Consider the following 15,632-nt stretch of genomic DNA (forward strand, 5'->3'; position numbering starts at 1 on the left):
CCAGTATGTGTGCCATCTGTTAATATGGGAATAGTCAATGACATTCTGCCCACACACTCTGAACTATTGGTGACATCGGTAAATATTTAAATCTGTAAACTGCAGACATCTGTGAATCTAGAGTCAATAATATTACCCTTTGTTCTCCAAACTACTCCTCCATTCTTTGCTGCTGTAATCAGCCAATTTCCCCTCAGGGATCAATTAAGTTTGTCTTATCTTATTTATTACTAATTCCAAAATGAAAGCAGCCCTGCGAGCCTCTAAAGCCTTTGTTGAGTGTGTGTGTCTGTGCTGTTCAGCGGGGCGTCCTTGAAGTGTTTCTTTTATGAAGCAGTCAAACAGAACCAGGAAGCTTCAAGCTGCCCCACACACAGCCTATACTGCACTGCTATCTGTGGAAACCCATTAACTCCAAAGTTTGTGAAATTGTGATATTGATTTTGTTTTTTAGTTGCATCATAAACCCGTTCAAAACACACTGTGAACATGAATCACTAACCCTAACCCTAACCCTTCATTCCTGAAAATTCTGGTCACACTTAGTTATTCATGCATTCATCTATCCATTACAGTAAGTTATGTATTGACATGAAAATAAATACTGAACTGGCTTTGTCCAAGATTACGTTGCGAAAATAAACAAAAAAACAAAATAAAAAACTAAAACAGATACATTCTTTAAAAATACATACAAAAAAAGACAACACCCATTTCAGCAGTTTACAGTGTTGAGTTGAGAGATGCGATAAAAAATGATCCATCTTTTTTAAGAGAGATCTACTGCAGGCCTGGGGTTACAGGTTAACACATTCTGCTGCGTGCATCATGGCATTGTTAGCGCAAGCAAAATTATACACACCTACATACAGACACACACAGACTTACACACACGCATTGGCAGGTTGTTAGCAGCACTCACCACTAGTTGGCGCAGCAGTAGTTAAGTGAATGCAATGAGGGTAGCAGACTGTGAAGAGAAGAAGAGATTAGTGGACTTCAAGTGGGCCATCAGTCAAATAAGCAATCAGCTAATAACGGCTAAAACTTGGGCGGTCAGACAATTCAGGATAAGATCAATTAAAACTTCTGGAGATATCACAGTAATACAAGGTCAGTCAGTCAATTAAGCAATCGGTTAATAACGGCTCCAACATGGGAAGGCAGTTAATTAAGCAAAATGACAAAATCAGTTAAAGCTCTATGACAAATGACATCAACACAAGGTCAAACAATCAATTACACAATCAATTAATAACAGACAGAACACAGGTAGTCAAGTCGTTTAAGCAATCATGTAACGATGAGTTGGACATGGGGAACAGTCAATTAAGCAATCAATTAATAACAGACAGGCAATTAAGCAATCAGTCAGTCATTTGAAAGTTTAGGACTCGGACATCAGCAGACCTCCAGTGGTTCTCAACCTTTTCAGCTCGTGATCCCTCAGAAACTTTGACAACAAATAATGATTTTTATTTTCACGTTTTTTTTTAAATTATTTTGCTTGATTAATTATTGGAAGACGCCTAAAGGCTCCAATGTTTTCTCCCATCCCCATGATTTCTCGCATCTGTACATCTGACAATGTGACAAGCTGCACATCCACTTGGAACCTGTAGATGTTGTACCTTTATCTCTTCCCTGCTGTATTATTTTCAATACATTTGAATGTTTAAGTTATTATCATTTAAGTTTGATCTACTCTACTCTAACTAGAAGGCACTTGGTAGAGCACAAACCTCCACCAGCGCTGAGCGATTCTCCCATTTGCAAAGCTGCAGCCTCCAATAGTTTATGTTTGTTCATCATTTGTCTGTCGGGGTCTAACAAAATAGTACGTGAATGCAACGCTGTTTAGCAGCCGACTTGGAAATCCCAGATGTTGAACTTTCCCAGCAGCACATGAACGCTGCATTTTAGCTGTGGGTAAAAAACTATGGTCATCTAATGGTAATCTAACCATTAAAATCAACTAAACTGATATTTGGGCCAAAGGGTGAGCCAAATGTGTTTCTAACTTTTTGAGATGGAAACTGTAAGGGAAGCCAGACATCTCACTCATGATGACTTCTTTAATGTGAGCAGGACCTTCTCACTGATACTCCATAACACATTTACACAGAGGGCAAAGGACACTATTTTATTTCCTACAAAACAAATTGGAAATAACCTCCAGCCAACTTATTTGGTAAAGGTAATACAACTAAATTTGTATATTTAGAATATATTGTTTCGCATACCATAAATCCACTTGCACCCCCCCGCCCCCCGCCCCCAAAAATAAAACTTCACAACCACCCGAGGGGTCCCTGACTCCCAGGTTGAGAACCACTGCTTAATGAGATATTACATCAATAAGAGCAGTCAGTCAATTAAGCAATCAATTAATTATTCAACCAATGAATGAAAGAGACAAACACTGAAGCAGCCAGGGTCAAACCAACAGACTCCTGTAGAGCAAAGCAGAGCGGTTAATCGACAGTGGTCACCCCTGTGTGTGTGTGTGTGTGTGTGTATGTGTGTGTGTGTGTGTGTGTGTGTGTGTGTGTGTGTGTGTGTGTGTGTGTGCCTGCTCAGTTCAGAATCCAAATTTGACCAATCAGAGGCTAAAGGACTGTCTGATTCATCATATTAATCCTGGCTAAATAAATCCTAGACAGTTTCACGATCAGTAAAAATCTGTTTGCACATCCTGCTACGTACGGGAAATTAATATAGAATTCATCATATTCTCATATTTTCTCATTCATTTATATTGCATATATCTATATTTTAATTCATTTCTGTGCTGCATATATTCTCATATTTTCATACATTTTCATAACCCATTTTTCATATTTTCCATAATTTTTTCTTTGTCTCACTTAGTTCTACTGCTGTCATTTTGCTCAATCTGCACATATGCAGCGAATTAATATTTTTTCATTTTTTTATAATGTTTAATACCCCCCATTTCATCTGTTCTGATTATATCATATTCTTCTGCGCTGTATTAGATTACATTAGATGAAACTTTAATGGTCCCCGTGGGGAAACTGGACCAGGATCATTAAAGTTTGATCTAATCTAATCTCACCGAGGGAGAATTCAAAAGCCTGATGGGTTAAACCGCTCTGCTGTCTGAGCAGCAGGGAAACAAGAGACTCAACTGGCAAAGTCAAAGTCTTTGTGTTTTTCAGTGTTGGAACAAAGATCTTCAGCTGTGGGAACCAGCGGTGCTTCTGATCCGACAAAGACTACTTTCTCCGTCAGACCCATTCTGCATCTCTTTCTTTCTTTCTTTCTTTCTTTCTTTCTTTCTTTCTGGATCATTTGTTTGGCTTTTATCACGGTGCTGTGATCAAGTTCAGATCAGTCAGGTTGAAATACTTCACTCCTCTGTACCTGTACAGCAGAGGTGTGACCAAGTCAAGTCTTGAGGCTCAAGTCTCAAATCAAGTCTCAAGTCAACAAATCAAGAGTATCAATTTAATATCTTAAAGAAAACTAAATATCGAGGACTTTTCAATGCAATATGGTTTTAATAGGATAAAAACTTGGTAAGAGCATCATGAGTTTGATTTCTATAATCAGTTTCAACTTCAATAAATTCAATCATTCCATACAAATTCAGAAAACAGAATTTAAATTCAGTCGTCCGCTGGAACAAATCTCATCACTTTCAATCTGAGTCATTTACACAAACACAAGATCTCAAGTCAAGACTTTAGAAACCTTTTCAAGTCATCAAAGTACAAGTCAGAGTCAAGTCCCAAGTCACCAGAACCCAAGTCAAGTCAAGTCGAAAGCAATTAAAGCTGTGACTCATGTCTGAGTCGAGTCCAAGTCATGTGACTCGAGTCCCCACCTCTGCTGTACTATCAAACTACATTACTGGGAGGAGAAAAGTTTGCAGCTTGTTATTGTCATATTTTCACAACAATACAACATGTTCTTCCTCTACAGCTGACCACTGTCACACTACTCTACTACTGCAGTTTACAGCACAGAAAATAAGATTGTAAAGTACATGTTGTGTTGTTGTGAAGATGTAATGTTAACTATGAGTCTTCACACCTGAGCTGCCAATTTGTCACTTCCCATAATCCTCTTTGTGTATTCAGAAAGAACGTTGTGTCCGCGCCACATAGAAATGGATTGGGACGGGAATGAGTTGGACTCCCCATCAGTCTTTTCTCTCTCTCTCTGTGTGTGTGTGTGTGTGTGTGTGTGTGTGTGAATGTCTTTCTACTCAGTTCAATTCAATTTAATGCAACTCAAAGATACTTTAGGACTGTAAAAAAATAATTATTCCCAAAGTAATTCAATCAAATGTATAACATACTATGGTGTATAATGTGTCTTTCTGCCTCTCTCTCTCTCTCTCTCTCTCTCTCTCTTTCTCTCTCTCTTTCTCTCTCTCTCTCTCTCTCTCTCTCTCTCTCTCTCTCTCTCAGTCTGGATCACAGCAGATACAATTTCAGGTAGAGTAAGAAAAGCTAAAGTGAGTTACCTAACCATGGGCTCTTTACTGTGTGTGTGTGTGTGTGTGTGTGTGTGTCCCTCTCTGTGTGTACTATACCTTGGAGACCTACAGTGGTTTCAAGAAATGCATGATTCTGCACTTAGTTTCCTGGTTCTCTTGTGGGCATTCACACACAAAACACACACACACACACACACACACACACACACACACACACAGAGGCCCATTCTCCAGTGGGTATAGCGTTGGCAGGCATTTCACTGAAACCACTGTGGCTAACCTCCTGTGGCTACACACACATTTACAGCGCTTTTAAATAAGATGTACTACTCTGTGGACACACACACACACACACACACACACACACACACACACACACACACAGCCTCCTCTCTTACCCTCTCTGTCTCATGGTTAATACTTAAATACTGTGTGAAAACTGTTGATTGTGTAAGCCTGGTTTGAGTTTTATCAAGTGTGTGTGTGTGTGGGTATACGCTGGATCCATGTGTGTCTGTACATGCATGTGTGTGTGCATGCATGTTTAGGTGTGTTTGTGTGTATGAATGCATTTTTAGCGTTCATGTACTTGCAAAAAACTGTGAACAAATATTAACTATAACTATAAAATCATGTAAAAGCATATGTGCATGTTTGTGTGTGTGTGTGTGTGTGTGTGTGTGTGTGTGTGTGCAGGGATGTGTGTTTAGAGTAGAGTGGGACTCCAAATGCTGCCAGACCGGCTGCTGCAGGACCTGAACTCACCAGCCGGCTGGTTGGAAGCTCCCTCCCTAAAACACTTTCTACCCAGAAGCCATCAGACTCTTGAACGCACCATCCACCAAGGTCACATGACCACTGTCTCGGGACACTCAAACACCTTATGTCACTTGTCATTTTGCACTACTGTATTATGTTCTTATGCTTTTTTTAATTTTTTTTATTTCATTCCTCCTAACTTGTGTTTCTCTATTTTTAATTGATTCTTATTTTATTTTAATTCTTCATTTATCTTCCTGAATATATGTTGCTATTCTTTTTATACTGAGAGGACCCAGCATACAAGCATTTCATTGCACTGTTTACCTTGTGTGTGCAGAGTATATGACAGATAAACACACTTGAACTTGAACGTGAACATTCTGCACAACGCTTTTGTATTTTAGTACATTTTAGTCCTTTTTTTGTCCCCTACTTGAAAGGCAGAAGGTTCTCAAACACCACCGGTCTGATTTTGACAAAACCTGGAGGGCTGATGCATCAAAAATGACACTGATTGGCCTGATGGGGGCGCTGTAATGAAAGCTCTCAATTTGAACTCAAAACTTGAACCAAAACTGAAACTGGATATTTCAGACACCACCGGTCTGATTTTGATAAAACTTGAGAGGGAAGAAGAATGGATCTTTGCTGTTTGTTTATAAAGTTTATAAAAATCAAACTGACTGGCCTGATGGGGGCGCTATAATTAAAAGTCAATATTTCAAACTTTAACTGCTACACCACTGGTCCAATTTTGACAAAACATGGATCGGTGACGCATCTTCACACCGTGTTCCAGCGTTGACAAAATTTGCACTGATTGGTATAATGGAGTTTTTGCAGTGTACATACAGCTCTTGTGTACTTGTATTTCTCTGTCCTGTATTGTGTAACAACCGATCAGGTCAAACTCTCTGTGAACCCGCCGGCCAATCGCTGTGAAGCGGCTGCGACTCTGACAGATACTCACTGCAGCTGAGCGTGGAGTCGGTCTGGGCCAGCGAGGACGGGATGTCCCAGTAGCTGTTGTCCCAGTCGATGATATTCCCCACGGCGTCGCAGGTTAGCGCCGCCAGCTGCTGCACCGTCATGGTGTAATCCCACAGCCGGAAGTTATACACGGCCCCGTCGAAGCTGTGCTGCCCTGAACAGGTAGAAGCTGTCAGTTTGGAGTAAACACTGCCCGCTTATGTCACTCTCAGAAAAGTGAATCATATTTTACAGTGATCTTATTTCAGTGTATTAACCAACGGAAAGGTATTGTAAGTACACAGTAATATTTTGTTAGTTCTTCATTGTAATCTCCCTAATGCACAGTGTATTTACACGGGACAGCACAATGTCAGAGCAAAGTGTACAAATTAAACTGTACTCATACTATGCTGCTACATCCTTGTACATTATGTGATTTTATTAAGTGCTACCTAATTAAAGGGGCAATAAGTAATATTTTTACTGGCCCGCGCCACAAAATGATCATAATATATCTGCAGGGGGTTGATAGGGCTGTTGATCAAAATCAATGATTTAGCAAGTTCTTTGCCAGCTGCTGAGATGTCTGGCTTTCAAAAGTCACTTTCCAGCCCGTACTCTGTTTTGGAACGACACACACACACAACTTCTACTGATGTTGCTGCAATTCCTACTGGTCCTGTAGAGCAGTGGTTCTCAACGTGGGGTCCGGGGACCACCAGGGGTCCTTGAGGGAGTTCCAGGGGGTCCCCAGCAAATTGATGAATTGTTAAACTTCAGCATTATTTCATTTACAAGAAGTTAGAGAATGTAGAAGAATGACTATTTTGATCATAGTTTCTCTGTTATCTCTCTACCTACAATACAGATAGTCATGGAATTCTGGACAAAATCATATCTAACAGTAAAAATATTCTCAGATTTGGGTCTGAGAGACAAAATCTCATCAAAAAGGGGTCCGTGGCTCTAATGTGGACTAAACTAGGGGTCCTTGATATGAAAAAGGTTGAGAATCACTGCTGTAGAGGCCATACATTACTTAAAACCCCATGTAGGTGGCGCTCTCTTCGTCTGTTCATCATGGTGGCTATCGCTGCTCAAGCCACTAACCCTAACCTCTGCTTACCTCCCAACCGGAACTGTCCTCCGGTCGGCACGGAGCGCCCGCTAGTGGCGGAGCAGGTCTTGGCCCGGTAGTTTCCGTTGAAATAAAGCGCCACCCGGCCGCTGGATGACGTCCAGGTCACACAGAAGGGCTTCATAGAGGAAGTGAAGTCAGAGGAAGTGACGATGGACTCGATGGAGCAGACCTGTCCGTCAATCTGCAGCTCCACGCCGTTCCGATCGGAGCCGAAACTCAGCGCCGGGCCGTCGTCGTCGTCGTCGTCGCCGGAGTACGTGAAGATCCACTCTTTCTGTGAGGAGCCAGGGAACGGTTGCTCAGTTTGAGGCGCTCAACACAGGTGAAAAACTACCGTAGTTTCATCAAATATACAAAACAATCATCAGAAACAATGATAAATAGTAACTTTATGTTTTTATAGCAGCTGAATCAAGTATACCACACCCAAAACTAGCAAAAACAGACATTTTCTGTTTGTGTGTGTGTGTGTGTGTGTGTGTGTGTGTGTGTGTGGTACCTGTTTCTGGCTGGAGCGTGCCACCTCGAAGCACACGGTCAGGTGACTGAGCGTCGGTATGGAAACAGAATTGGCGACCTTGGTGACCTTGCCGTTGCCGCCGGTTACGCTGACCTTCTGGTTCCTCAGTGCCACGGCAACTAGAAAGGAGGGATGGGAGGAAGGAAGGAAGGAAGGAAGGAAGGAATGAACAAAGGAAGGAATAAAGGAAGGGAGGAAGAAAAGGGAAAAAGGTAGAAGGTACAGAAGAGAGGAAGGAAGAAAGGAGGAAAGGAAAGGAGAGAAGGAAGAATGGAAAGAAAGAAAAAGAAATAAGGAGGGGATGACGGAGGGAGGGAAGGATGGAAGGAAGGAAGGAAGTAAGGAAGGAAGATAAGAGGATGGATTGAAAAAAGAAAGCAATGAAAGAAGGAAGGAAGGAGGGAAGGAAGAAAGGAAGGAGAAAAGGAGAGGAAGGAAGGAAAGAAGCAAGGAAGGAGAAAAGAAAGGAAGGAAGGAAGGAGAAAAGAAGTGGAGGAAGAAATGAGGGGAGTAAGACGAGAGAAGTCAAACAAAGGGAGGAAGGAAGGAGGGAAGGAAGGAAGGAAGGAGGGAGGGAAAGAAGGAAGATAAGAGGGATGGATTGAAAAAAGAAAGCCATGAAAGAAGGAAGGAAGGAGGGAAGGAAGGAAGAAAGGAAGGAAGGAAGGAAGGAAGGAAGATAAGAGGGATGGATTGAAAAAAGATAGCAATGAAAGAAGGAAGGAAGGAGGGAAGGAAGGAAGAAAGGAAGGAGAAAAGGAAAGGAAGGAAAGAAGGAAGGAAGGAGAAAAGAAAGGAAGGAAGGAAGGAGAAAACAAGGGGAGGAAGAAATGAAGGGAGTAAAATGACAGAAGTGGGACAAAGGGAGGAAGGAAGGAGGGAAGGAAGGAAGGAAGGAAGTAAAGAAGGGAAAAGAGGAAGTCATTAAGGAAAGATGACAGGACAGAGGGAGAAGACACAGAACCACAGGAGGGAAGAAGCAGATAAGTGACCCGACGGCTGCATGGGGCTTCACATTTAAATATGGAGGAACCATCAGAGAGCGACGCGAGCTTCATCTCAAACCGAATTCATAACTTCACCATTAAATTTGGAAGACATCTTAATTACCATCTTCTCATCTTTCCGTATTTCAACTCATCTTTCACCCTAAACTCACAGATTATTAGCCATCCCGAGTCGTAAACCCCGTCTCTCTCGCCTTATTTCTTTTTTTTTTTTTTTTTTTTTACTGTGTACAGAAACAAATCAGCCTCGTCTTTACAAAGATTAACAAGTCTGCTTCATGTTCTGAATAAGCATTTTAACATTTATGAGGCGGTCTGCGCAGCTCGACGGGCAGAGCGACGCACCGAGACTGCCGGGATACCGCTAAAAATACATCCACAGGTACTGTTAAGGCGCTCTGGATAGAAACATCCCACCCAGTGGCGTGTGTTTTGTATGACTCTGCTCTCCTGAACACGCAGCTCTTGCAGGAGTATTGATGAATCCGAGGGTTTGTCTTTTTGAAACGTCCCTCTCTGCTGTTTCCTCAAGCTTTTCCCAGCAGAACTGCCCTAGCTGTTGCTGTTGGCTCAGCGCTAAACACTGACAGCCAGTAAGCAATGGAAAAACACCACTCTCTCTCTCTCTCACACACACACACACACGCTCTCACACATGCATCTAGGCACGTACACACAGATGCACGCACATACGCAGCATTACACACACACACACACACAAACACAGCTGTCAGAGCTGCCAACCTTCCTATGATAGGCACAGTGTCTCATACTGTGTGTGTGATGCTGATCCAGTCACAGATTGTATGTGTTTGCATATCATGTTTTAACTTCAGTTCAGGATTACATGCTCCTCTATGAGAAAATCAATTAATCATTTAGTCTATAAAATGTCAAAAATAATCCAAAATTTCCAAAGTGATTCTTAAAACCAGCAGCCAAAAAACATCCAAAGTATTCATTCTATAATTATCTGAAATGGAGGAAAGCAAGAAAATATTAGCATCTGTGAAGCTGTAACCAGCAAATCTTCATGACTAAAACAATTAATCGCTTATCAGAATTATAATCAATTCATTTTCTGTTGATCGACTAATCGATTAATGGACTAATGGTTTCAGCTCTATATGAAACCCTTTCAAAACCCCACTGGATAAACAGCTGAAAACAAGGCTGTCTTTCTTAGTTCCTGAAAGGTTGACATTTTGGAGATTGGAGGTTTTTACTGGACAACGATGATATGTGTGTACATGTGTGTCTTTGTGACTGTATATACAGTGTGTGTGTGTGTGTGTGTGTGTATGTACGCTGCTAGTGGATATGCTACAAGTGGCACGACGACACCCTGAAAGCTGGTTAATCCCCTGCATCAGGCTCAGCCACCTGCAGCACAGCTCAGCAGGGGGTAAATACCATCAGGTGCTGAAGGGAGAGAGAACCACAGCTGATACGTTATTTAGATCATTTAGTAACAGGATCCCAGAGGCAGCGCGCCCCGGACCTGGACCTACCGTGGCGGAAGCTAACACTGAACCCTTTCTTCTGCACGCTGAAGTCGGAGGTAAAGGACAGCTCCATCACGTTGCCCGTGGAGTTCAGCGTCAGCCCGTTGGCCGTCAGACCGCAGAACTTGATGTCGGCGTTGCCCGTGTTTACCACGACCCGGTCGTAGATGCAGCCCAGCGCCTCCTCCAGCTCAAAGTCCAGGAAGGAGAGCTGGATGATGAAGCCGGCGGGGGCCTGCATGGTCCACTTACAGGCCTGAGACTTGGGGTATTCCTGGGGGTAGCAGGGCGACGTGATGCCCCCCTGGGCCTCCGTCAGCACCAGGTTACAGTTCAGTGAGCCGCAGCCCAGCACTGGAGGTGGAGGGCAGATGGTGGGACGGTAAATAACAAATTCATGAACTTAAAAAGAGGCACAACCTCCTTTGAAGCTGTTGAGGTAGAGTTATACACTGCAAACAGTAGTCATTTAGCCTCATATTCAGCCTTCAAATCTTATTTTTCTTAAACTTTTTTTTTTTAAGTAAAAAATTCTGCCAATGAGGTGAAATAACTCCACTTGTTTCCAATGCAGCTTCACTTGTTTCAGGAATTTTCTAGAAATGAGTCAGTATGTCAGTATCTTGAAACCAGTCAAAATAAGGCAGATCACTGCACTACTATCAAGAAAATGACACTTGAAATTTGAATTTGCATTGGAAACAAGTGAAATGATCAAATCCCATTGGCAGATTGTTTCACATATTTTAAGAAAATTATGATTTTAGGACTCAATAATAGACTAAATGACTTTTTGCAGTGTACCATTTAGGAGACGAGGAGATAGGAGACAAGGACATAAGGAGAGCTGGGGACAGCCCAGCACTGACTTCTTCAATTAGAAGACAAGGGTATAGTAGACAAGGACACAAGGAGACGAGAAGTAAGGAGACAAGGAGATAGGGGCCAGACAAGGGCATAAGGAGAGTAGGAGACGAGACATAAGGCAAAAGATAAGGGAGGCAAACACTTACTACCGTTAGGAGGCAGGAGGCAAGTAGGTAGGATTCAAGGACATAAGGAGTCGGTTGGACAAGACAGAGATGCTGCCGACTATCCAGAGACGAGGAGTCACGGAGGGAAGAGGACGAAGACACAAGGATTCAAGGAGTTTACAAGGACTTAAGGTATCGAGGAGACAATACCTTGACTTTGTAAGGGACGAGGACAAGAGCAGAGGAGAAAGGAGACACAAGGAGAGTAGTTTAGAATCGATCCTTAAGAGATGCCACTCCAGGAATCAGGTTAAAACCAGGAAGAGACCAGACCAGACAAGACAAGACAAGACAGGCCGTGCAGTTAGCTAAAGGTTCAGCAGCCCAGAGAGGAATCAATCAATCAATCAATCAAGAAGAGGACTGGGAAAGTTGCGTTAGCATTGCAACAAATTCCCCAACAGTTACACGCAATTTCTGCACAATTGTCATGCCAGTTAGATAGTAAATAGTCATTTTTCTTAGAGAAGGCAGTCAGCTATAGATAGATAGATAGATAGATAGATGATCACTTCACTCCCACTGCAGACAAATCGTTTTCATCTGTCTGGCCTTCATCAGTATTTCGTCAGCTGAAAACGTTTTGTCCTCTATTAAAGATTTAACCGCTCCACCATTTGTGGGAACAAATTTGAAAGATGTCCATGCATGTAGTTCAGCCAGAAGACAGCAAGAGAGTGAAATGTCATCGCTGATGCCACAATGTTCAGGCTTTGCATCCTGCATTTCCATCCTGCTCAGTAAAACTAGCTCACAGTTCTGTTATTCCAACACCGGAGCTTTATTATGTCTCTGTACAGCATCTCTGTTCACTGTCTGAATGCAGAGTGACTGAATACTGAATGTATATACGGTATGTAAAGTGATATGTGTCTATTGTATATGCTATATGCAAGGTTCTGCTGTCCCTGTACCATGTTTGTCAGTACATACTTCTGTCACTGTACCAATTCTACCAAGACAGATTCCTGTATATTTACTGTACTTGTACTTTATTGTCAAGTAGTTCTGATTTTATTTTGGATTCAATCTCTGCTACAACTCTGAGAGCTACTGATAAAGGCAAAAAGATGCTTTGCACACACAAAAGAAGCGGGTTTTCTAACCTTTTATGTTCTCATTATGCTCAATTTTTATTTTCATGAACGCAGACGAAACATGCACTCACTCAGTTTCGGCTAGTGCCTTCTTCAGTGTGCAGACTTGCAGACTGAAGTGGGAAAACGCACTTCTTTTTGAGTGCGAACCATCTGTTTTCTACTGAAGATTTTCTATTGGTTTTTATGCACCAAAGGAAGCAAGGGTGAGCGCGGTGATTCCCTCTGCAGGTCACAAACTACAACTGAAAGTCAAAGAAAGTAGAAACTGGCAGTGCAAAAACTTAAAATGCAAAGTAACCATATCAAATTCCACTAACTGCAATCAATATAAAAGCAGTAGGTCTTTGCCCAGACTTGTCGGCTTTAATATGTTGCAAAGCTGACAAAAACTACTGTAATAGTAAAAAATGAAGGAAGCTCCAACACTCATCGGCTTTGCTTTACATAAAGAAAGATAAAAATAGATTAGAAGTTGGTCAGAGAAACCAGTCCAATGTCTCTGATCAATTTGGACCTTTTCTTTTTCATTCGAATCGTGAAACATGTTAGCCTTCCATCATTTTTACAACAGCTGGAAAGATGAGCCAGCCCTCACCAAAAAAAATAATAATAGACAAGAGTTGAAATGGAAAGTGGAAAGAATGGTTCTTCTCTCCCGCTCAGAGTAACAATGGCCTCCGTTGATCTCAGGCTCGGCCTCCGCCACAGCCAAAACCACAGCCAACGCACTGGAGACGTCACAAACACCAGTGTGTGTGAGTGTGTGTGTGTGTGAGTGTGTGTGTGTGTGTGTGTGTGTGTGTGTGTGTGTGTGTGTGTGTGTGTTGTAACCCTTACTTATCCAGGAAAAGCTGATTGAGCATGCATTTTTCAGAGCTCAGTTTTTCAGCAACAACCTGCTTTACATTCATGCAATTCCACACATTCACACTGGGAGTAAAGTTACTTAAGTAAAAGTGACAATACCATAATGGAAAAATACTTCATTGAAAGTTCTGCATTCAAAAATTGACTTAAGTAAAACTATAGAAGTATTAGCAGTAAAATGAAGTGAAGTATGAAAAGTAAAAGTCGTCATTCTTTCAGAGAGTTAAATTATTGAAGCATGAACCTGTAAGAAGTATTTTAATGTTGTCGGTCTAACTGCTCCATATACTGTTGGAGTTTAAACTCTAACAATACAACATATTTTATGAGCTTATCGTATGTTTTGCATGTAAAACCTTATTCTGCAAAGTAACTAGTAACTCCAGCCGGCAGATAAATGTAGTGGAGGAAAAGCAGAAAGTCTCACAAAATAGAAAAACTCAAGTAAAGTGCCAGAACCTCAGAACTGTACTTAAGTACAGTACTTGAGTAAATGTACTTAGTTACTTTCCACCTCTGTGTACAGATGTGCCTGCACTTAAACTCAAGCCACTTCATTCACATCATTTGAAGTTGGTGAATTCAAATGAAGCTTTTGAAACATGAATCACTCCTGCAATTACAATTGGCCGAGCCAAACCAGTGACATCGCTCCAGTTCTCATTAGCATAAACAAACATCAGAACAGGACAGACTGACGACTGCAGATTACTGAGCTCAGCAAGGCAAACATGAGGCTTCCTGCACACACACACACACACACACACACAAACCCATGTTACACATACAAACACATACCCACAAACATGGACATGTATATGCATCTACACACATAAACACACTCACACACCTTGACATAGACATCTATACGCATGTACAAACATTTGTGCATGGACACTCTCTCTCTCTCCCTCTCTCACACACACACACACACACACACACACACCCACACACACAGATGGTCTACCTAGCATTTACATTGTGAAGAAACTGAGGCTTTAAGCGGACGTTGAACACAACAACCTGTGTGTTTCCTCCCTGAGATACAAATCAAACCCATTTCACTCTATCAGGGAGTCTCTGTATGTGTGTGTGTGTGTGTGTGTGTGTGTGTGTGTGTGTGTGTGTGGGTGTGTGTGTGTGTGGGTGGGTGTAAGCTCATCGGCAAAGCTCTGCTAAACCTTCTGCTACCATTAAAGTTGTTCAGCATGAAATTTCAGGAACATTTGGACGGAACATCAAAAAGGGCCAAACTCCCGTTCTCCCACTAATGGAAAAACTAGAAGCAGCTCCACTGCCCCGATTCACATTCCTCGCTCCCTCTCAGCGCTCTTTCCCAGCACTCTTTCACACACACACACACACACACACACACACACACACACACACACACACACAGACGGAAACAAAGCTACTTACTCTACAAGCTGAATGAAATCAGCGGATCAGGGGAGATGGAAGAGTAGACCAAGAGAAGTCTACACTCCCCGAGTGGCAGGGGAATACTCCTGTGTGTGTGTGTGTGTGTGTGTGTACGCATGTCTGTCATGTGTGCAGGTCTTTGGTTGTGTGGGTACATGCCTGCATATATGTAAGTACATAGATATGTCACTGTGCTTGCAAGCATGCCTACATGTGTGTGTGTGTTTGTGTGTGTGTGTGTGTGTGTGTGTGTGTGTGTGTGTGTGTGTGTGTGAAAGCAAGGCAATTCATCCCCGAAAGCCTAAAAGCCGCATCTCAAGTTTCTGGCAGCACAACCTCACGTTTCTGCTTATCCTCTCATCTCCCCGGACGGGCCGGATCAGATCTGACGCTCCGTCCTCAGCAGGGAGCGGGACGGGGTTCAGGTTGCCAGTCCTCATTTTTCAGACATGCTGGAACCAAAAACTTCCATCAACCAGACTTTCTGTAGTTTTTGCTTCATCATCGAGTGCAAAACTGGCATTTTACCCAATGAGTAGCTCCCACAACCAGGACGTTTGCTTAGCTGCTATAGCATGTTAGCTTGGTAGAATCTTAGCCATAAATAAAGTGAAATTCATGAAAGCATTGTAAGGAATAAAGTGAAAATAACTAAATTATCTGGTTTGGACTGCATTCATACTGTAGAGAGAGCCAGTTAGGCTAATGTTAGCTTGTCAGCTAAATAATGACACTTCTGCTAAAAAAAATACTGAACAAGCAAAAGTTAGGCTAGATTTGCTGTGGTTAGGTAAATGTTAGCTGGTAGCTAGTGTTAGCAAATTTAGGAATTCA

At 42.2% G+C, this 15,632-nt stretch overlaps 1 protein-coding gene across 1 annotated transcript in view; it reads right to left on the bottom strand.

Moving 5' to 3' along the window:
* adgrg6 (adhesion G protein-coupled receptor G6) overlaps nucleotides 1–15,238 on the bottom strand; it is an 81,741-nt gene extending 66,503 nt beyond the window's left edge. Inside the window, exons 1-7 of the mRNA XM_078289777.1 lie at nucleotides 15,135–15,238; nucleotides 14,175–14,200; nucleotides 10,382–10,729; nucleotides 7,843–7,982; nucleotides 7,329–7,617; nucleotides 6,201–6,374; nucleotides 923–970 (exon numbers count right to left, since the gene is read on the bottom strand). Coding sequence (XP_078145903.1) covers nucleotides 923–970; nucleotides 6,201–6,374; nucleotides 7,329–7,617; nucleotides 7,843–7,982; nucleotides 10,382–10,729; nucleotides 14,175–14,200; nucleotides 15,135–15,238 — 1,129 coding nt within the window. The remainder of the gene's footprint in view (nucleotides 1–922; nucleotides 971–6,200; nucleotides 6,375–7,328; nucleotides 7,618–7,842; nucleotides 7,983–10,381; nucleotides 10,730–14,174; nucleotides 14,201–15,134) is intronic.
* Nucleotides 15,239–15,632: the final 394 nt, after the last annotated feature.

Source organism: Centroberyx gerrardi, chromosome 18 (genome assembly GCF_048128805.1).
Source record: "Centroberyx gerrardi isolate f3 chromosome 18, fCenGer3.hap1.cur.20231027, whole genome shotgun sequence".
NCBI classification, from domain to species: domain Eukaryota; kingdom Metazoa; phylum Chordata; class Actinopteri; order Beryciformes; family Berycidae; genus Centroberyx; species Centroberyx gerrardi.